At 33.6% G+C, this 21,966-nt stretch overlaps 1 protein-coding gene across 31 annotated transcripts in view; it reads right to left on the bottom strand.

Moving 5' to 3' along the window:
* The window catches only part of TRDN (triadin), a 370,662-nt gene that overhangs the window by 83,678 nt on the left and 265,018 nt on the right, over nucleotides 1–21,966 (bottom strand). For 30 of the 31 annotated variants that reach the window (XR_012517192.1, XM_074397548.1, XM_074397529.1 and 27 more), the window contains 2 exons: nucleotides 18,513–18,563; nucleotides 5,461–5,499 (listed from right to left, as the gene is read on the bottom strand). Coding sequence is in view for 30 of the 31 variants with exons in the window: in XM_074397548.1 (XP_074253649.1) it covers nucleotides 5,461–5,499; nucleotides 18,513–18,563 (90 nt within the window). In the remaining variant the exon portion in view is untranslated. The remainder of the gene's footprint in view (nucleotides 1–5,460; nucleotides 5,500–18,512; nucleotides 18,564–21,966) is intronic. The other variant, XM_074397533.1, reaches the window with a different exon arrangement.

Here is a 21,966-nt window from a genome sequence, read left to right as displayed (position 1 = left end):
ATATCTCTGTGTAGACACTCCATAAGCATCCACCCCACTTGAATACCCTTTGCAACTTCTAGTTAATCACCTTCTCCATCCTCTCATGCTTCCGACCTTGTAGTTATACAGAACTAATGTCATCAATATCTATTATTTTCCTATGAAACAGTTTGATGATTACAAAAGTCATTATAGCATAGTACAGAGAGAATGATCATTGTTTTAAAGCATATGTACTCACAGGCTTGAAGGAATATGTAACAAAATGTCATTAGTAGTTTTCAACAGGTTTGAAAGTTGAGTGATTTTTTTAAAACAAAAAATAATTTACTAAATATTAGTCATGGCTCTAAATAATTCTGAAAGTAATCAAGGTTAATTAATTTAATATAAACATTGGAAGATCATTGCTTTCTCTTTATGCCACCTTTGTGCTGCTCCTACTTTTATTTTATAATACCTAGATTGTTATAAAAGGATTCTGGTTCAAACTCCTGATTTTTTTCTTAGAATTGAACTCTGTGTGCCATTATAAGACTAACAATTCTACCTTCTTCTCAATTATGACCTCAAGAATTAAAAGGTCACTTTAGTCTTCTAAGCCACCACTCCTGGATTTAAAGAGCTACCTTCATATGGCTGTATCCTGCTACTGCAGCTTTGCCGTCTTCTGCTAGCCATGTGACCCCTGGAATTTCCTTAGTCCTCTCCTCACCAGTGCTGTGCTTACTCCTGTCTCTGGGCTAGCTCCTAAAGACAGCTATCATACTGACACTGAACCAAGTAGAAAGCATCACTTCTGTTTCATGCATCAAACCTGTGAGATGAATACGATGAGCTTCACTCAATAGATAAGCAAATTAATGTTTGGAAACATTAAGTAATTTAAGTAAAGTTACACCCCTAAACAAGGGGCAAAGGGAGTCAAGTACATGGATCTTTAGTATAAGGCCAACACTATTTCCATCGTACTTTATATTAATCTCCTTGTCTCAGCTGCTCTTATACAGTTGACTCTTGAATAACACGATTTGAACTGGGCAGGTTCACTTATAAATGGATTTTTATTTCAATAAATACATGAGAAATTTTGGGGGAGGTTTGCAACAATTTGAAAAATCACACATGAACTGCCTTGTGTAAAAGTATAAAAAAAAGAGATATGTCATAACTGCATAAAATATATGTTGGTACTCGTCTGTTTTGTCATGTTACCATAAAATACACAAATATGCAAATCAATTATAAAAAGGTAATATTTGTCTAAACTTTTACTAGAAACACTTTCAGATCATACAAGGTAAAGTCAAGGGAAAGGTAAGCAAACAAAGATGCAGTATTAAATGATAACTGTATAAAATTAACTGCAGTACATGCTGTATTACTATAGTGATTTTGTAGTCTTTCTTGCTACTATTTTGATGACAAAGTTTTGTGAGAACCTGCTCCTTGCTGGAGAGGTGATATGGTCATTTTAAGGGAGGATGGTACTCTGGCTTTTTGAGTTTTTAGCATTCTTGCACTGATTCTTTCTCATCTTTGTGAGCTTATCCACCTTCAGTCTTTGAGGTTGCTGATCATTGAATGGAGTTTTTTGTTTGTGTTTTTCTTTAAACAGTCTGGCCTCCTTTCCATGGAGCTTCTGTGGTTTGCTCAGTGTCTGCTCCAAACCCTAGTCAGTCAAATTTTCCAGTACCTGAGGGTATCACCAATGAAGACTGCAAAACAGCAAAGATGGCAGCCTGTCCTTTCCTCTGCGAGCTGTGTCCAAGAGGGGTATGGACCTGGTGCCAGCCCCAACACACCTATAGGAGGTAGCTTTAGGCCCTGGTTGGGAGGTCTCATCCAATCAGGAGGAACAGGATTAGGGACCTGCTTAATGAAGCAATGTAGTTACACTTTTGTAGAGCAGCTGTGCCATGCTGGAGTACCACTTCTGCCCAGGTTGGCTTGGGGTCTCCAAAGCCTACAGGCTAGCACAGCTGAGTCACCCAAACAGCAAATATAGCAGCCTGCCTTTCCCCCTGGGAACTCCATCCTAGGTATTTTTATTCCCATTAAACTACCATTGACATTCTTCACAGAACTGGAAAAACTATTTTAAAATTCATATGGAACCAAAAAAGAGTCTAAAGATCCAAGGCAATCCTAAGCAAAAAGAACAGAGCTGGAGGCATGTTACCTGACTTCAAACTATGCTCTAGGGCTACAGTAACCAAAACAGCATCGTACAAAAATAGACACATAGACCAAAAGAACAGAATAGAGAACCCAGAAATAAGACCACACACTTACAACTAACCGATCTTCGACAAAACTGACAGGATTCTTTATTCAATAAATGGTGCTAGAATAACTGGTTAGCCATATGCAGAAAGTTGAAACTGGATCCCTACCATATATAAAAATTAACTCAAGATAGATAAATACTTAAATGTAAAACTTAAAAGTATAAAAAGCCTGGAAAAAGACAAAGACAATGCAGTTCAGGACATAGACACTGGCAAAGATTTTATGAGGAAGACACCAAAAGCAATTGCAACAAAAGCAAAAATTGACAAATGGTATCTAATTAAACCAAAGAGCTTCTGCACGGCAAAAGAAACTACTAACAGAGTAAACAGACAACCTACAGAATGGAAGAAAATTTTTGCAAACTACGTGTCTGACAGAGGTCTAATCTATAAGGAACTTAAACAAATTTACAAGAAAAAGAAGTCATTAAAAAGTGGACAAAGGAAATGAACAGACACTTTTCAAGAGCAGACATACATGCAGCCAACAAATGTATGAAAAAGGCTTAATATTATCGATTATTAGAGAAATGCAAATCAAAACCACAGTGAAATATCATCTCACATCGGCCAGAATGGGTAACATTAAAGTAAAAAAATAACAGATGCTAGTGAGGTTGTAGAGAAAAAGGAGCACATACACACTGTTTGTGAAAGTGTAAATTAGTTCAACCATTGTGGAAAAACAGTGGGGCAATTCATCAATGACCAATGTGGTGTACCATTTAACACAGCAATCCCATTACTGGGTGTCTACCCAAAGGAATATAAATCCTTTTATTATAAAGACACATGCACACATATGTTCATTGCATCACTATAGCAAAAACATAGAATCAATTCTAATGCCATCAATGATAAAATGGATAAATAAAATGTGGTATATATACACCACAGAATACTATGCAGCCATGAAAAAGAACAAGATCATGTCCTTTGCAGTGACATGAATGAAGCTGGGGACCATTATCCTTAGGCAACTAGTGCAAGAACAGAAAACCAAATTCCACATGTTCTCATGGAGGGAGGGAAAGGATCAGAAAAAATAACTAATGGATACTAGGCTTAACACCTGGGTGATGGAATAATTGGTATAACAAACCCCCATTGAGGACTGTGTTCTCTTTCAGGGCGGATGAGGGGTCATAGTTTTAAGGGTGAGAATTTCCCAGTGCTACGCTCCCCTCCCATCTCTCTCCATCTGGGAGATTTAACAGTTTATGCTTGAATTTCGCAGGTGCAGGAAGAAACTAAAAGTCAATCACTCCAGCGGAAGTTCTAAGGAACTCCTTTCATTGGCCAGAGGAACTTGGGAAGGTGGGAATTTCTCCCAGGATAAATTTCCCTGCTCCTTCACCCACGCTGAATTTCCAGTTTTCTGGAGTCCCATCCCACACGGTGGGAACTCGCTTTCCCCTCTCAATTTCCCCTCTGGAATCCCCTTCCACACTCTTCGTGGAAATCTTTCTCTTCTCCTTTCCTTCTCTTTTCTCTACCTACATAAAATCACCTTTCTGCAACACTTCTTGGGTCCAATATTTACTTTTATAAGCATATAGAGCAGCTGCAGCTGTCCCATCGCTTATTCCTTAAGAGATTGGAGGCCAAGAACCCACAGCATTCTCTTAGGGGAGCGTTGCCTCACCAGCACCCAAGAAAAAGACCCGGTTACACCATGACACACCTTTGCCTATATAACAAACCTGTACATCCTGCACATGTACCCCTGAACTTAAAATAAAATTTAAGTAATAATAGAAAATTATTAGTGCATATCTTACTTTTTCTATTTCATCAGTAAAATAAAGCATAAAATACAATGTTATGTAAGTAGAAAAGCACAACTAACTCACCTTTATCTGATTAGTGAGCTTTCACTACTCCAGTAAATGTACTGACAATAATAAGGCATTTTTTTGTATGCAGTTTTTCCTTTCTGTAGGTATATCTAAAGTTCAGTTGTAACTTTTGATGTAAACATTTAATATATCATTTTCTCTCTATTATGCTGTTTTTCTGCAGTTTAAAATTGTTCAACCTTTCATTGATCTTCCAAAGAATGCATGTTTTAAAATCATATAAAATTACTTTAAATGGGCAGGCTCATTCACCTAAAAATAAGAAAATAACTTAAACAATTTATTCTGATCTGATAGTAGTACTCTTAAGAGAAGTGACTTTATTTAATATTTAAAATATACATAAAAACATTAATGAAAATAATTGCTTAAATATAGATTAATATTTGTACAAATGAGTATATGCAAATATTTTTAGACTAACAACATGAATGTCTGCTTTTATGTGGTACTTCTGCTATTCAGAGAAATATATATATATTTATATATATTATTATATATTTATATATATATAACTTTCTTTTACATAGATAGACATAAAAACACAAATTTCCTTATATAGATATAAAATACGTGCATTAGGATTAGCCATAGAAAGACTGTAATTGAAATTTTCCTTAAGATTTATTGTCTTTCTTTTCTACATTTTCCCCTATTTTATAATATTTAACCACTCAACTTTCATCACTTGCCTTGAGTGCCCAGCTAATCTCTTGACTTCTTCCCTTGCAAAACGTGTTTTCAGAAAGTCTATTTTAAAAGTATTTCAGTTTTCAAATTAGTGACCAATAGGGCAATAGATTACTTCTCCATAAAATATTTGCATATTTAATAGTGGGAAAGAAAAGTGTGGAATCTGTTGGGTTGAATCACGTGGAATTCCTTTTCTGGATATCGAAAATGGTTGAAAGTAGATAAATGTAAGTTTATAAAACTCAATCCGTGATAACAATAAATTTTAGGCATTTGCTACACTCTGTCCGGAGCTTCTGACATTTAAGTTACCCTCTGAGCATTTCATAAACAGTGTTCAATTGCCCAGCAAATAAACAAAGAGCAGTATCTGCTAATGGTTCTAGTGCTTTGATAAACTTACCCAAAATCTGCTATCAGAAAGCAAGGAATTTTTGATAACTTTAGCATACGTTTAATTTTATTGCTTATTACTTATAAAATATATGGCAGGTAGCATCAGTATTTTTAAAATGTTTTGGATGTCTAAAGGTTTTATCAAGCTGCTGTGATTTTAAAACTGTAAAACTTTAAGCTTTGTTCCAACTTAACAGAACATCTCCTTGTACGTAAATCTTATAAAACATCCTTACCTGCTTTTGACATCTTTTCATCTTTTTTAGTTTCAGGTTCTGTGGTAAAATATACACATAAACAAATACAAACAAAATGGAAAACAAATAAGATTTGAAAAATAATACAATGTGGATTAATAGGTTGGCTTCACTGATTTTACTTGTCTGTTCTCAATTTTAATTATAGTTACATACTGTTATCAAACTATTAATGGAATATCTATCTTTAGTAAATTATAAAGTAATGTAAGCAAAAATACTTTAATTTTACAATCCAGTTTGCAAAAAGTTTCATTCTAATCAAGTAATTTGGCTTCTTGTCTTTAATAAAAACCCAGTTTTATAATTTATGAGTTCTCTAAATATTATAAATTTCAAAAATTAATAAAAATTGTTCCGAAGAAAAATGTCAAAAATTTTCCTAATCTGACCAATTTAAGCAATTTTCTGTTTTTGACTACCAGACATTTAATTCATGGGGCTCCACCTGGTGGTTAATTCAATAATTTCAAAATTATATAATTATTGTTTTGTATTTTTATAATTATTAATTTTATAAACTAAATTAATTTTACTTAAATTTAATATATAAACAATCAGTGAAATAAAGTATCTTGTTCTCTTACTGTCCTGGGACAATGTCTTTTGTCCAGAAATTCTGCATTCTAAAAATACCAGTATAGAATAAATTCATAGCTTTTTTAAACTATTCAAGTAATATTTACAGCACCACCCTAACAAATAAGATAGTTGACTATATTTTTATGTGGCCAGTCTATCCTTTTATTTAGCCAAGTTTGCCTAGGCTTTATAGTTCTCTATTCTTGGCATAGAATCTTCTTGTGATTAACGGGAGAGTTCTGGTACATTATAGTTTTCTTCCCTTCAAACAGCAGAAGAATAACTGAGCTCATAGTTGGAATATCTACTGAGCATAAATTACATATAAGGGATAATGCTACTAGCTTTATTTGGGTTTTAGCCTAGCAGTGTCTAATTTTCTGTAGTTACAATGTAAAAAACTAATTTAACTGCAGAATTTTGTATAATAAAGAATGTCATAGCCGTTTACATCCTGCTTCCTGTAAAAAGTAGTATCAGTGCTATTAATGCACTCTGACACTCTTGGGCACATATTTTCTCCCTTTTTGACCCATTCGCTTCACTTGGTAGCTGTACCCTATTTTAACGTTTTCTGTGAGCCATAGTATTTTAGGAAATTTTGTTATTGTCTGTAACCACTGTTTAGATTTCAAGCTCCATTAAGGCAAGAACTGTGCTTTGTTTATAACTCAAATATCAGCACTGGATGAAATATCTGATATGGGGCATATGATCAATAAATGTTGTTGAAGGAATGGATGAGTGAAATAAATGGAGTATATAGAAAGACCAAAGGCTCCCTCTTGTGTATCTATAATCTTAAAAGAAATTGATTCATCTTATGCCTCTAGAACTAGAGATAAAAATTCATTGTCACATGGCTGTTGCATTTATATTTTGTTTTAGTATCTTTTTTAAAAAATATAAGTGATATATTTATATGTCCAATGATAGCAAATATGGCCTCCAATAATTGAATGATACTTTCAATTAACAATTGAATGATATCTTCAATTATTGAGTTTCCTGACACTATGTTTTGTCCCAACCAGTTTAGTCTAAAGTTCATTCTTATGCAATTACTTAGTCTACAATAACACAATTCTTTTTTGGTGGTGAGTTCTGATGGGTTTTGGGCTTCATTAGAAAGGAAACAACATTTTTTTTCTCTAATAATTTTGTCTTTATTGAGTCTATGCTAGATCAACAGCATAGTTTAAACTTTCAAGCAAATTAGCACAATTCTAGTAATGAGAATTATTTTTTCTGGAGTGCTTATTATGGCTCAAGTGCTGGTCAATTGCTAACTTGTATTATTCCATTATTCTACGAAGTACATGCTGTTTTAATCTCCATTTGGTAGATGAAGTGACTGAAGCTTACAGAAATTAGTTTGCAGAAGCTCATCCAGCTGCCAGGTGGCAGAACTAAGATTCCATTTTCCCAGCCTATGCCCCTTCACATGGGGTCATATCCCGAGGTCTCGATAGTATGATCTTGGTCTCCTTCTTGGTTTTGTTTTTGAAGTGTGGCCGATTTGAATATTGGATTTCTTAGAAACAAATTCCCAGAAATTTAAATCTTTTCTTCCTAGGACACAGTTCATTAGGATTTTGCTCATCAAGAATAAGTATCATTTTATTTTTTATTTTATTTTATTTTATTTTATTTTGAGACGGAGTTTCACTCTTGTTACCCAGGCTGGAGTGCAATGGCGCGATCTCAGCTCACCGCAACCTCCGCCTCCTGGGTTCAAGCAATTCTCCTGCCTCAGCCTCTTGAGTAGCTGGGATTACAGGCAAGTGCCACCGTGCCCAGCTGATTTTTTGTATTTTTAGTAGAGACGGGGTTTCACCATGTTGACCAGGATGGTCTCGATCCTGGTCAACCTCGTGATCCACCCGCCTCAGCCTCCCAAAGTGCTGGGACTACCCGCGCCCGGCCTAGGTATCTATTTTAAACAGCCTTGCTTCCCACCCAACACACAGTTCTCACCCTGTCAATCACATTGTTACTGTAATCTTGAAATGAAATCTTCTCAGCCTTAATATTTGTCAAACGATCATTTGGAAGAAAAATAAAACCTTTGAAGAATATTTTTATCAGCCATGGATACAATACAACCAGAACCAACTTCTAGCCTGTACACAGAACTTTAGAAGCACCCTTATGAACATGTACTATCTAACGTGTGGCTGTGAACCTTCCTACTAGAACTACTGGCTTTTTAGTGTTATGTGATCAGTAATGCTAAAGATGACCTCAGGACAAGTTCTTCTGGTGTATGAAGAGTAGGTTTTTAGGTTTTATAATCTGACTTTAAAAGAAAGCCCATTTTCTAAATTTTGTGAACTTGGACATTATTTAAAACCTCAAGTCTTTATTCTATCATTGCTTAAATGGAGAAAATAATGCTGTAAAATTGATGTGAGAGTTAGCAGTGATGTATAGAAAGAGCTTAGCTATTTTTAAATTATTGCTCATAAACTCAAATTGTATGATCTTTCAAAGTAATTTTCTTTTTTTTTAACAGAATTGGGATTTTACATTTGAATATTCGAGCCAAGAATTGATATGTGAGAAATTGGCAACAGATTTTCTAAGTTGAGCAGCTCTTTTATTAGGCTACTTGATTTTTTAAGAACTCAATGCCCTCATTTTGTAGATGGCATTTCCACCGACAGTAAAGTGTTTATTTTTTGAGCCAGATGAGACTGCAGTTTCTAACTAGGATTTGTTTCAAGTCATATAAAAACTACTATATATATATATATATATATATATATATATATATATATATATATTTACATATGTGTGTGCATATATATATATATATATAAACTTTCTCCGTATATAAAGTTTAATAAAAAGTTATAATGAAATGCTTCAGGAAACAAAGGACAGTTGTTAATAGGGGCCATTGGGACTGGGAGATCAGAGAGATGGAAGGTGAGTATTTATTTTTCATTACATTTTCACTGTTTCATTTTATCTACCACTACTTATTGTTGTATAATAAAATATCCAATTTCTATAAACATTTACCACTGGAGCCCTTCATTTTGGGTTACACATACAGGCACTGCAAAAATTTGGGACCAAGAAGTCCCCATGCTGTTGTTGAGGCAGACAGCCTGCCATTTCCTGTGCAGCACTTTTTCAGGCTGTTGATTTCATTTGTGAAATGTAAATAGCTGATGGGCGTGGGGAAGGGAGCTTCATTAATGATTTTTCAATGTCATCAACAGTGTTTTCAAGTGGAACAAGCAGACCAAAATTTCAGCATGCAAGTGCTTAAGTCAGAAGGACAAACCCTGTTTAGGAGTCTCTGCTTTGTCTTCATAAAAGAAAAAGAAAGAAATGTATTCAATATATAAATCCCAAGAATCCACATTCTTTTTGGAATGCCTCTATTTTAAGTACTTTGCAGAAAGAAATCTAAATATTAATTTTTTCTCATTTTATTTTGTATCACAGTTGCTTCTTTAGCACATAGATATCTTACATGTGCAATAAAATAATAATATTTATTATTATTTTGCGACCAGTGACACTTTGCATTTGCCATATGGTAGTCTCTAAGTATATTATATATGTTATCTATATATATTATATATTATATCTATCTATCTATATAATATAGATTAGATATATCTTATTAGATTAGATATATATTATATCTAAATATAATATAAATAACAAGTTAAGTATATTATATATGTTATCTCTATATATTATATATTATATCTATCTATCTATATAATATATATAGATAACATATATAATATACTTAACTTGTTATTTATATTATATTTAGATAACATATATAATATACTTTATATATATATTTTATATAATATTAAATATTCATTTGTTTATTAGCTCTCTAACCCTAATAGCATATAAACTTCATGAGTCCTGGGATGAATTTTTATTTTTCCTAATACTTGGGAGTGCTTAGACTGTTCTTTGCACAGAAGAGAGATCAGCAAATACTTGTTTTAAAAAGGACAAATTATATAATCCTTACACACCACGCCTGTGTGGTAAATGTTATTAGACTTAATTTACAGATAGCAATACTGAGACTTAATAGAACATTTATATACTCCCAAGTAAATGGCAAAACTGGGAATCGAATTCTGTTTTTTTCCCCCAATTTCAAAGGTTTAAGCACTTAAACACACTTCTGTAACTACATTTGCTACAGATAGAATTAAAAGCTGTTAAGCATTTAATATATAAAAACTATATAGCAAATCACATTCTACATCTTATAAGTAGTCTATCTGTATTATCTATGTTGTATTATCTACTCAAGCTACTAATAGTCATTAATATTATAATTAACATATACAATATAGTCACAGAGGTTTCTATTTTTCCAAACCAATCTTTTTAAATCATGAATCAAATTATGCGGTTTTTTACATTGAGCTGGTAAAACTAAGCAGTCTGAGCATTAATAGAAAATGACTAACTATCTCACATACTCCTGGAGTAGTATTCAATACTTAATGACATGGGAAGATGTTATATTTAAAAGCAGGTCACAAAACCTACTTCTGTAAAATACATAAAGGAACATTAGTAGTGTTATCACTGGTCAACCATAGGTGAGTTTTAGTTTGAGGGGGTCTAGAAAACATGGTGGCAATGGACATAGGTCTAAAATCAGGCTGCCAGACACTAGTTCGGGATCCACATCAGGCAACTGTGTGACCTGGGCAAGTAACTCTCAGTGCTTCAATTTTCATGTTAATGAAAACAGGATTGCTGTGAAAATTATACATGAAGCACTTAGAATGGTGCCAGGTACTAAGTGAATGGTGGATATCAGTCATTTCATTGATATTTTAAACTACTTTTCTCACACTTTTCTAACACAATTTTAAATACAATGTGTATTTTAAAATAAAAAATTTTATTTGTCATAAGCAACATCCATAAATTTATTCCAAACCCATGGCTTGTCCATCATTTGGACCTTTTTAAATTCAGAATTTCTTGAATATTTGGACTTAGATGAAAGCCTGCTACTACTACTGCTACTTGCTATTGCTATTACACACACACACAGACACACAGTTTCACAACATTGTGGTCCTAACTATATTATCTTAGAGCAAATGGAATGCAGTGTGTGTGCACGCACACACACAAACACACACACTCTCACACTTTTCCACATTCTGTTTTCTATATGAGAAATTATTGCATGGAATATAGAAATATTGTCACTCTAAATAGCTTGACTTCAATATTTCAGATATTGGATAAGCCTTGCTAAACACGTCTTAAGAGGAATGCATATTTTGCAAAGATTCAGTCTGCTATACTAGGTGGTATTTGATTTCTTCTGCTGCAGACACATTGCTTTGTGGTCCAGATAAATATAACTGTGAAAAAGGTAAGATTTGACTGCCTTTGAGTTTGATTTTGAACTTCTTCATTTCATAGACTGCCAAGAGAAGAAACTGTTCTAACTTTGGGTGAAGTCACACAGCAAACCAACACCTGACATCTGCTACTACACAGCTTTTCATCTTATCTGGCTGTACATTTCTTTACTTCAATATTCTACTAACTGTTTAACATTTTCCTTTCTCTTATTTAGCCAAGTCCATATGGTCTTGACACTTTGCATTCTCTATGCTCCCATTTTCCCTGATTATTTTTCTAAATTAGTATCATCTTTGCTCATGAATTGAGAAATCCTTCCATGCATAATAAAGCAGCAAGGTGATGATATTCTCAAGTGATAGTTCAACCTCATCCCGGTCAAGGAGTTGCCGAGATAATTTTTGCCGCTGCAGTTGAAGAAAAACAAACAGGCAAAAGCTAACTAATCAAACAATTCCTCAGTTTGAAATTAATTTCCTTTATTAACCAAATGATCTAATGTGTGGTCTCTGAAACTCTCCAAATTTTCATGTTTTTACCTTTCGAAATGGGAATATTATAATTATACCAGGAATTTGTGGCTAAATTAGTCTGGATAATTTAACAAACATTTCCTGTACATTCAAGTACTAATATTGAAATAATAGATGTCCACTGATTGGATTAAAATTTGGTCTGCCTTATTTAAGGGCGCATTGGCAAACACTTTGCTCTTCCTCTGTCCCAGCTCTTATCACTGTCTTGTGAGATCTTTGAGGACAGGGAATTTGTCTTTTCATCTTTGAAGCCTCACTGCCTAGAATATCCACAGAACATTATGTGAACACTAAAACATTTTTGTGGATACATAACAAAATTAAAATTAAAATGCTGCTTCAAAATGACAGGAAAATCAAAATGCTAACTTCATTTTTAGGGTGTTTAATCCAAAAATATGAAGCAGAATCCCTGTCTCACTATCCAAAACCCTTATATGTGTGGAAAAGAACATTAGAACTGATTCACCAGACATTAAACCCTGGTGCACATTATCTTCAGATATTTATATTTAATTTGTCTCAGTCTGGTAAAACTATTTAGAGTGGCTACATGAACTAATTTGTTTATCACTAGTTATTTCAGGAAGCTAGAGCCTGAAACTACTGACATCAGGGCTTTTTCCGTAACACATAGGCACACACACAAGCACAACTCTACACACACATGTTCTCTGTCTCTCTGTATCTGTTTCTGTCTCTCTCACACACCTCTCAGATCCATTAAGTCAACAATGGAAGCAAAACAAAAACAATTATGCTTGATAAGTTTCTGTAGCTATAGTTCTAAACTGGCTCCAGTTTGTAATGCAGGCGCTTAGTTCATGACTCAATGCTTTATGCCTAAGTCCTGATTCTGCAATTCTTCCTTGGCAAAATTCCCATAGGAGTTTGATGCTCACAGAAAAGCTTTGCTGAGTGGACATTAAAAACATAAAATGGGCCATAGGGCAGTCTCTCCTTGCAGCACAGAATAAATGCATACACTGTCTCTGCCTTATTCTGTCATCATTTCATTTTCATGGTCTTTTGTCCTTTGTATATGCTAAATGCAATGTACCACACTTCTGATAGTGTCACTCTGTTTTTATCTGTTCTTTCTTTTATGCTTGCTTATATGTGCCTCATTATTCTTTCCCTCCTTGAAGCTTCCCAATAAGAAGAGTGTGCATTTAAATGGGCAAGATATAATTGGAAGTGGCTGCACACATTTGTAGGTCCTGCAAAAAATAGTCAGAACCAAGCCCTGTGATGTTATTTGAAGATGGCAGACAGCTGGTTGGAAATATTTCAGGTAATGAGCCTGCTGACTTTAAACTATTCAATGAGTTCAGGAAGTTGTGCAAAAGCCGCTTACCAAGGTAAATAAGCAGACATTCCTTGGTTTTCCTTTATTGAGGGGAAGTTACTAGACTCTTGCTTGTTTTTCTGGGTACCAGGATTGATTTTCTTGAATTTGAAGTGAGAATAATCAATTAAGTAGATAAAAAGTCATAGGTTTAAGTATGAGTCATCTTGTATTTTGTTCAAAAATGTAAAAGTAATAGATGACCTCAGAGTAGAAATAATATATTTTTAAAATGTTAACGGACAGAAAGGTACATGTTTACAATTCCAGGTACTCAGGAGGCTGAAGCAGGAGGATCTCCTGAGCCCAAGAGTTTGAGGCCAGCCTGAGCCACATAGCAAGACCTCATTTCTTAAAAAAAAAAAAAAAAAAAAAAAAAAAAAAAAAAAAAAAAGAAAGAAAGAAAATGATTTCCCTTCAAGGAGAGAAGGATATCAGAACATATGCATAAAATATGATAAGAGGGCTTGCAGTGTGATAGTGACCCATTCTTTCATTCTATTTTGTCTTTTTAATGAGGGGTTACATTTAAAAAATACCAAGGAAGAAATATTGGAGCTCTCCACTTAGACTTGCACATGTATTTCACATACATACAGCTGTACACATATTGTTGTTGTACATTAACATTTTGGATGAAGAAAATAAAAATTCAGAGTGCTTGGATATAATACTTCTGTTAAGCCAATGCTTGCAGAGAAAATCCTGGCCTCCTCAACTACTTTTTAAAATAATCCACAACCTCTTTCCATCCTATCAACTTAGCATTTTGACATGGTGGACAAACAACTGTGTTAGGCTGTAAATTGCTGCTTAAAGTGAAAGTACTACTGTTATGGGTCCAACTTTCACTTTAACAATTCTTCAGAAAATGAGTAATCATGAATTTTAAAGGGTTCTTCTAACACTTCATTCTTCAGAATCCTGGTTGGTCTTATTTTTTTTTTAATTTTTTTTTTTAATCAACAGATTATCTGTAACCTTCTTCCATTTCTAACAAACACAATAAAATTTTTATAAAGACAAAAATTTTGACTACGTGTTAGGACAACTTTTGCTAATATATGCTAGTACTGAAAAAAAAGAAAAGTAAGATTATTTTTAGTGGTTATTAAGTCTGATGCTAGGTAGCTAATCCAGCATAAAAATCTTAAATAATCATTTAATCTTTGGGCATCAATTTCTTCACTGTTTACATGATAGTTGTAATATTTCTCCTTAAAAATACTTCAGAGCAAAATTAAATCATGTTAAGAAATTATATTAGAGACTAGGTACCAAAAAAACTCAGAAAAAGTACAGAAAAATTAAAATACTCATGTTTATTACTAAACCAAATATTCTGGACCCACTATTAGACTATGAAAATATTTTAGTGCAAGTTCTAATATTTCTTAGAGAATGACAGTGACATGAGTGAAGGTGACATAAGTGAATTGCAATACTATTGGAAAATTTTTAAAATTTAGTGTGGTGACTAAAGTATATTGATTAATCGAATCTTCTTAGAGTTATCAATTTCAAAAGAAAAATGCATTCCTGTTATGTCAGTTTAAACAGAATCAGAACACTAAATAACTTTAAAACTGGAATTTTTGAGATGAACCTTAATCTTTTTAACATTGCTTCACTTATTCAGGCCTTTAAAACTGGATTTCAAAATTATTTTCATTATTTTTTACATAAAGGTGTCGTCAATATTTAGATACTTTTGTTCTTTGTAACAGAGTTTGTTTCCATTGTGAATAGGGTACCCTGAACTAATAAATTTTTGAATTATTCATCACTTATGTTTAGGAATGCTAAACATTAATTTTCATAGGATGATCTTGTATCCAGAAGTTTTGCTAATTTCTCTTATTCATTTTGTTTGTGGGTAATGCCTATCTTATCCCTGCTGCTTCAGGTCCTAAATAAGGGGCTGAGTTTATTTTCACCATTTTCCTGGGTCTGCATTTTCTTGATCTGTAGCCCCAGAGAACTACTTAAAGCAACCAATTTTTTCACTTTTCTTTTCTTGAGTAGGGGCTCCACTTCAGTGCCTGGTTAATTGCAGTGAGACTTGCATAAAATCCCTGCTTATTCCAATGAACGTTATTGCCTTAATCACACAGAAACACAACTCCAGGTCAGCAGTTCTGTTTAAGGATCCAGAGCCCAGCACCCATACAGCTTCATTCTGGCTTACTACCTTGTTTTCACTCTGTTTTTCAAAACTAATTAATGGTTCCCTCTTGATTGCACATGGTTATGTCTTTTTAAATTTATCCATCTATATTTTATCTTTCATTTTAAGTACTGAAGATGACAAAAGTCTTCAAATCTTGAACACATGCTTCCATTTTCCTGGAAAATTAGAGTTAAAAAGCCAGAGTTCTTATCTCCAATACATGATTACTGAATCAGAATCTCTCGTCATGAGTCCTGAACAACATTTTTATTTTAATTCAGTAGGAGGGTTTAGTGCATAACCAGATATAACAGCATAAACTAGAACATGGTTCTACCTTTACTCAAGAAGAATATGTTGTGACTATTTAAATACTATAAGATTAATACACAATAGATTAATTTCTCATTTAATTGTGCATGATATTGTCATATTATATCTGATGCTCCTTTAACGAAACCGTTTAAGCAGCTCTGTAATTGCTAAGAAGGGTTAAACCTTTAACTTAAAAAACTTTCTTTTAAAGTTAATTCCTGTTAGTAAAGATTTATTTGAGATGTGACTGTTCCAATATGTGTGAGATGGTACTGATCCCCTTTAACGAAAGACAGCCTAAAGAGACAACATCTCTTACAGGTGAAAGTCAAAGTCACTTTGCATGATATGATCCCACTTTGCTGATAAAATGTTCAAGAGTTGTCATTCACATTCAGCATCACAGGTCTGAGTTTTGGCTGGTTGTTTGCAACAACAAAGAAGAAGAAATTCAATGCATAAAATTTTAAAGCACCATTAATAGTCTGGCAAATATCTAGGAGAGATCATTGTCACTCTCAATGGGAAAAATAAAAATGACTAATTAAAATCCTGACAGTAATTTAAGGGCTCAATTTCTTAAATAATAATAATGCAATGAGATTTAAAATAATTATTCTGGTGATTACATTTAATTGACTTTTTGTACAAATCATTGTCTACTCCTAGTCCTCACTAAAAATTAGGAAGAAAATGGTATAATGAAGTAAAACTTCAGTATTAGTGAAATGAGGCTTTAACTAATATATCTTCTTCAATATGATATATGTTGACCCTGTGCCCATCGCTAATATCTCTAACAATGAATTGGCTGGTGCTAGATCCAACCACCTAGTGTGGGATTATGGAAAGAACATATTTGGAAGAGTAGAAGAAGAAAATTCTTGAGTAGATATTTCCAGAAATCAGAAACTAAAATGACTAAAAACTAAACTTTAAAATAAAAATGTAGACATATGTAATAGTCCTGTCTGCACATTTAAAAATATTTCCACCTTATATTGGCAAAAGAAATATTGCATCATTGTGTGATTAAATTACTTAATGGTATCTAATAATTTCAACTTACATTGTTATGTAATGTCCAAGTCAACCAACAGTAAGATAATGTTAAAGAAACCTAGAATTTATTTAAGATGAATGAACGTTTAGGTAAGTCCAGTATATTTTTCTTAACTTTCTCAATTAATTTAAACTTTGAATACTGAAATGTAGCACTATGTATCTGCCTGTTAGAAATTTAAAATAACATATAGGAATCCTCTTGCAAGACAAAATATACTAATTTGCATATTATGCCAAAATAACTAAATAGTGTATATCAATAAAGTAACTGCCATAATAGCTGATGAAAACAAAGTTTTAGTTACAATAACATATTTCTAAAGCAAGGCATAAGTGCCATGTTAAAATATTAAAAGCCATGTTGCTTTTAATATTTTTTAAATTAGGTATGTATGGAGCTGAGAAAAAAATCATGTGCTCTTACATTTCATTAAATAACAATTATCTTTAAAATTAATTGCAAAATTAGGAAAGTATGACTTAAGGGTACAGTTTTATACATTGCTACACTCACTAATGGGGGCTCTCCACGCATCCTTCGTTTCTCTGACTGATAGTTCTGTCAGCTTTCTTCTCCTGCTGATCTCCATACCACTCCCAACCCCAATCCATGCTTATGTAAGCTTACCAGAAATCCTCTTAACAATGAATAATCCCAGTAAGATGAAACTTTTACCACTAAGTCCCTCTACTAAGTCTGGTCAATATTTTACACAGATCTTCTCTTCAGAGTAAATGGGGAAACAGTTCTTGTTCTAACATTCACAATAGTAAGTATATTACATGGTTTTTATAATTTCAGTGACTCATTGATATAGACACAATGGAAATTTTTTTTTTGGTGTTCACTGACACTAAGAAATATTAGACAACTCTGAGCACAAGGCCATGCCCACAGAATATACTTGGATTAGTTAGAGGTTAAATATATTACATTGGATTTGGCAAGTTTATTTGTGTTTTAGGGGATGTACTCAATGTATGGCATGTCAGAATCCATCTGACTTCAAGCCTATCACAATGCAAAGGCTGGAGATGCAACATGGCACATTAGAAAAGGCACAGTGCTTGATTTAGGAGACTGAAGTTCTAATGCTGTCTCCACTGCAAACTATAATAACTTTGAAAAAGGTCTTGACTATTCAGATTTCGTCTGTTAGACAGGAGGATTGGACTACAGTTTCCAGGCTCCTCTTAGCTATACAATTTCTTTATCATTCTATTATCTATGAACTTACAGAATCACAAGATTTCACCGAGAAATTTTTACTATTTCATTTTCTCTTAAATCTTCGGTTTCCATGGCTATTCCTAAGATTCCCCTTTGGATATCTATAAAATGTAGATTCCACCATTTCACTACAGATCCATGGATGAGAATAGTATCTGACTTTTTAAAGTTTTTACAGTATTTCTGACACAGCTATGCTTTCATTTTTTGTTTCACAGTATAATTTAGAATTCAATGATGAAATATAAATCTTTTTCCTTTTGCTTAACAGCATATGAAGGCAAATTAAAGCTATGGTTTTGAAAGCCTGAAAATGAAATGATTTATTACTTTCTTGCAAATAATTGAATATCTAAAGGGTGGATCAATGTGGCTTCACATGTCATTGTATTATATTACCTTTTTCCTTTAGGGAAGCTGGAATCTTCTCTCCTTTCCCTTTAATAGGTTCTGAAAAAAAAGTTGGACATTTATTTGAAGCCAAGACAAAGAGATTTTCAGATACCTATATAATGAAGTCTGTGAGCTATCAGTAAGCTGAAATTAAGTGGAAATTTTCTAATGCACTTTAAAAATGATTTTACTCATATAGGGACAACAAAACAATATAGAATACAGTAAGTCATAATCTAATCATTTTTCTTTAGCACAAGCATAATTTGTTCAACAAGTTATAATCTACTTGTTCATTTAAGAGAACGAGCATTTGGATGGAGAGGACCTTAATTATCTGTAACTTTTAGAAAATCACATGACTTCAGCATCCAGAAGTATTCAAAAACTGTTTAATCAGCACTAAATCAGTTTATTTCTTTTAGGCCATATTTTTGTAAAAAATAATAATAATAAATAAACAACTTTGCATATATCATGTATGTAGTGGTGTTTTACTCTTCAGAATCAAGTTAACTTCAAGAGTGAGAATAAAATAAAATTTGAAAGACAATTTCACCTATGAGACAATTTCATCTATAAACTTTTAAAGTCTTCAAAATGAAGGCCTTGGTTGAAGTAACTAAAATAAAACTTTACTTATTCTACCAGCTTCCATACACATCTTCAATGTGATTCAGACCACATCATGGGCTGCAGACATATATATGGGCAATGCTTTGAACATCATTATATTCAACAGCCTAATAAAAAATAAAACATAAGCACATTTTATGCTTCTTCCGCAACATTAAATCCCAATGTAAATGTTATGAATGAAATGACTTTTAATGCAATTATAAGGGAAATAAAGAGATATATCATTTCAGCCCTTTTTTCTATTCCCACCATATGATTTAGGTGAAAATACAGAGAATATGATGGTGGTGCTTGTAAATGGAAATGCCACTCTAGCAATTGCTAAGAATTAACTGAGACCAGATACTTTGGGATGTATTAAGAATTAATGTTGAGATTTTATGAAAAGAATTGTATCTTTCAATGCAAAATTTTCTTGTGGGGTAAACTATAGCTTTAGATATCGATTAAAATGTAGAATTGTTTTTAAATGGCTTTGGTGGCAAATAAATGTCATGTTGCTATTTACTGTGCTATGTTTAAATAGGGCTATTTTTTCTATACTTCAGCATATGAAGATGAAATCAAGAGCCATGAATTGAACAAACACGCTGGGAAGCTTCATTAGTTCTTTTTCAAGCTGATGGGGGCAATTTACTATTGCACTTTCTGGCTAAGCCAAAAGAATTAATGTGTTGTGAAATGAGAAGGGGTGATGGAAACAGACTCCCAGCGGGATGGGAGAGTGCAATGCTTTGAGTCTCAGAATTCAAGATTCAGCACGTTGATCTAAATGGGTGAGTGTGTATGTTTGTGTGAGGTTTTTAGTAGTTATAAAATTCAGGACCTATGGTGAGAGCCCACAGAACTACATTAATTTTAGTGGAGAGAGAAGGAAAGGGTGGAATAACAGATACAGTTTTATAGGACATTCAAAGACAGTAAACCTATTACCTTAAGCTTTGAAGAGCGATCTCAGAAAATAAAGTGATATCTATTTCCAAGTTTGCTACGGCAAGATGCCTTCTGTTCCTAGGCTGAGGCATCACTTGCGCTGACTTTCCTACAGATCATTTATTCTCAGCATCCGTTTTGTCCTCAGGGGCTTTTGTTGCAATTTAGGAAGTCCACAGACTTCTCTGAGCAATCTCTAACTACCCAAGGAAGTGAGTGGGATATTAAATCTGACAAAAAAGTGAAGAGAGGATTACATGGAAACCCTGCACTTCTGCATTAGGAAGGAGAGATACATCAGCGGTTTGAGTCAACTCTTAAGACACTTTTTGGACAAACTATCTTGCTTGTCAAAAGCAGCGTATTAGAAAATATTGTTTAAAATATGGTAGTTTCTTTGTGTTTGTCCAAGAGCCTATAGGAAGATTTATAGCTCTTGATGATCGGGGCCGATAAAGTCTTTAATGGTGCTGGGAGATAAAGTGGAAGGAACTCTGTCACAATTATTGCAGCAAGAGGATTGTGATGGAAAAATAATTCACTAAAGAATAGAAAAATGATTTCAGATTAGCCACTGACTAACACTACCCCAGAGACAAAGGCAGTAATGATGAACTGGGTGAGTATCCACGATAAAGTACAGCATGTTGTGGAGCAGTTTCAAAGTCCTCAGACAACTTACCCCAACCTAGTTCTAGCTTTAAATTGTTGAGTGGAAACGGCCAAGAAAAACATGTTGAGGACAAATAGAAGTTGGGGGATCATCAGCTGCATGGTTCTAAGCATCAGGACATAAAAGAAGGTAAGTTCTGTTGAGATTCCTCTGCCATTATATCCAAACATACACAGATTTGGAGCACAGAACTAGTCAACAATTCTGATATCCACTACATTATTCCAATAACAGAGAAACCTGAAAGTGCTATTATTGTGTTCTTAGAGGAGAAGAAATTACTTAATTACTGGGTTGCCTGTTTGGATTCATTTGCAGTTTCTCAGTCCATAGGCGAATCTTCCATCCTCAGATAAGTCAGACCAGCAGTTAGAAACAAGTTATCTGGGATAAGGACGAATGCCGCAAGGAAGATAATATCAGGGGTCACTAACAGGATTTTCTGTTTTCTGGATGGTCAAGACCTCATAAGCAGGACTATGCCCCTGTGGCTGTGTTGAAAATGCTTAAGTGAGTCCACTGGTCCAGGAAAGTCAATAACTGAACCAGCAACAAAAGTTAGCAAGACATATCTTTCTCCTGTTTTTTTTTTTTTTCTTTGCAACAACCATCCCTAGAACTCTCTGTATGTTCTGACATAAAGACAAAAGACTAATGATGTATCTCTGAATGCCTAATTTACTCATGATTATCACTACTCTCTTAAACGTGGCTCCAAATGATTTCCTTGTAATAATGCTGGTTTTAAACTTGTAGCATCACTTTTAAAATGAATGTGGATGTACGCATGTAGGTGAAATGTATGAGTAACAGGCAAATGTGGGCAATTTCTTAGTGGTTTAATAGAAGTAACTCACAAAATACAACTCTAATAAAATAGGTGAATTTTTAGCAAGTGAAATTGTTGCATTCGGATTCCGCCAAAGCTTAGCAGCAGGCTTCAAAGAACCTCTCCAAAAATAGTAACACTGGAGAGGCTTCTGAAGTCCCTAAAATCTTACAGGTAATACTATAATTTTTTCTTTGATTCTTAATAATAAATTATATTAAAAAATAAAATTATTCTAAAACAGTATTCAAATTATATATAACAAAGGCATTTTGAGGGCTTCAATGCAGTTTGAATTAGGAAGTAGATATAGTTTATATCATCCTAAATCGATAATCATATGCTGCAAACCTTTTATATACATAATTTTCTAGTGACTGAAATTT

The sequence above is a fragment of the Saimiri boliviensis genome, chromosome 4 (genome assembly GCF_048565385.1).
Source record: "Saimiri boliviensis isolate mSaiBol1 chromosome 4, mSaiBol1.pri, whole genome shotgun sequence".
Taxonomy (NCBI): Eukaryota; Metazoa; Chordata; class Mammalia; order Primates; family Cebidae; genus Saimiri; species Saimiri boliviensis.
This window is presented reverse-complemented; position numbering and strand designations above follow the sequence as displayed.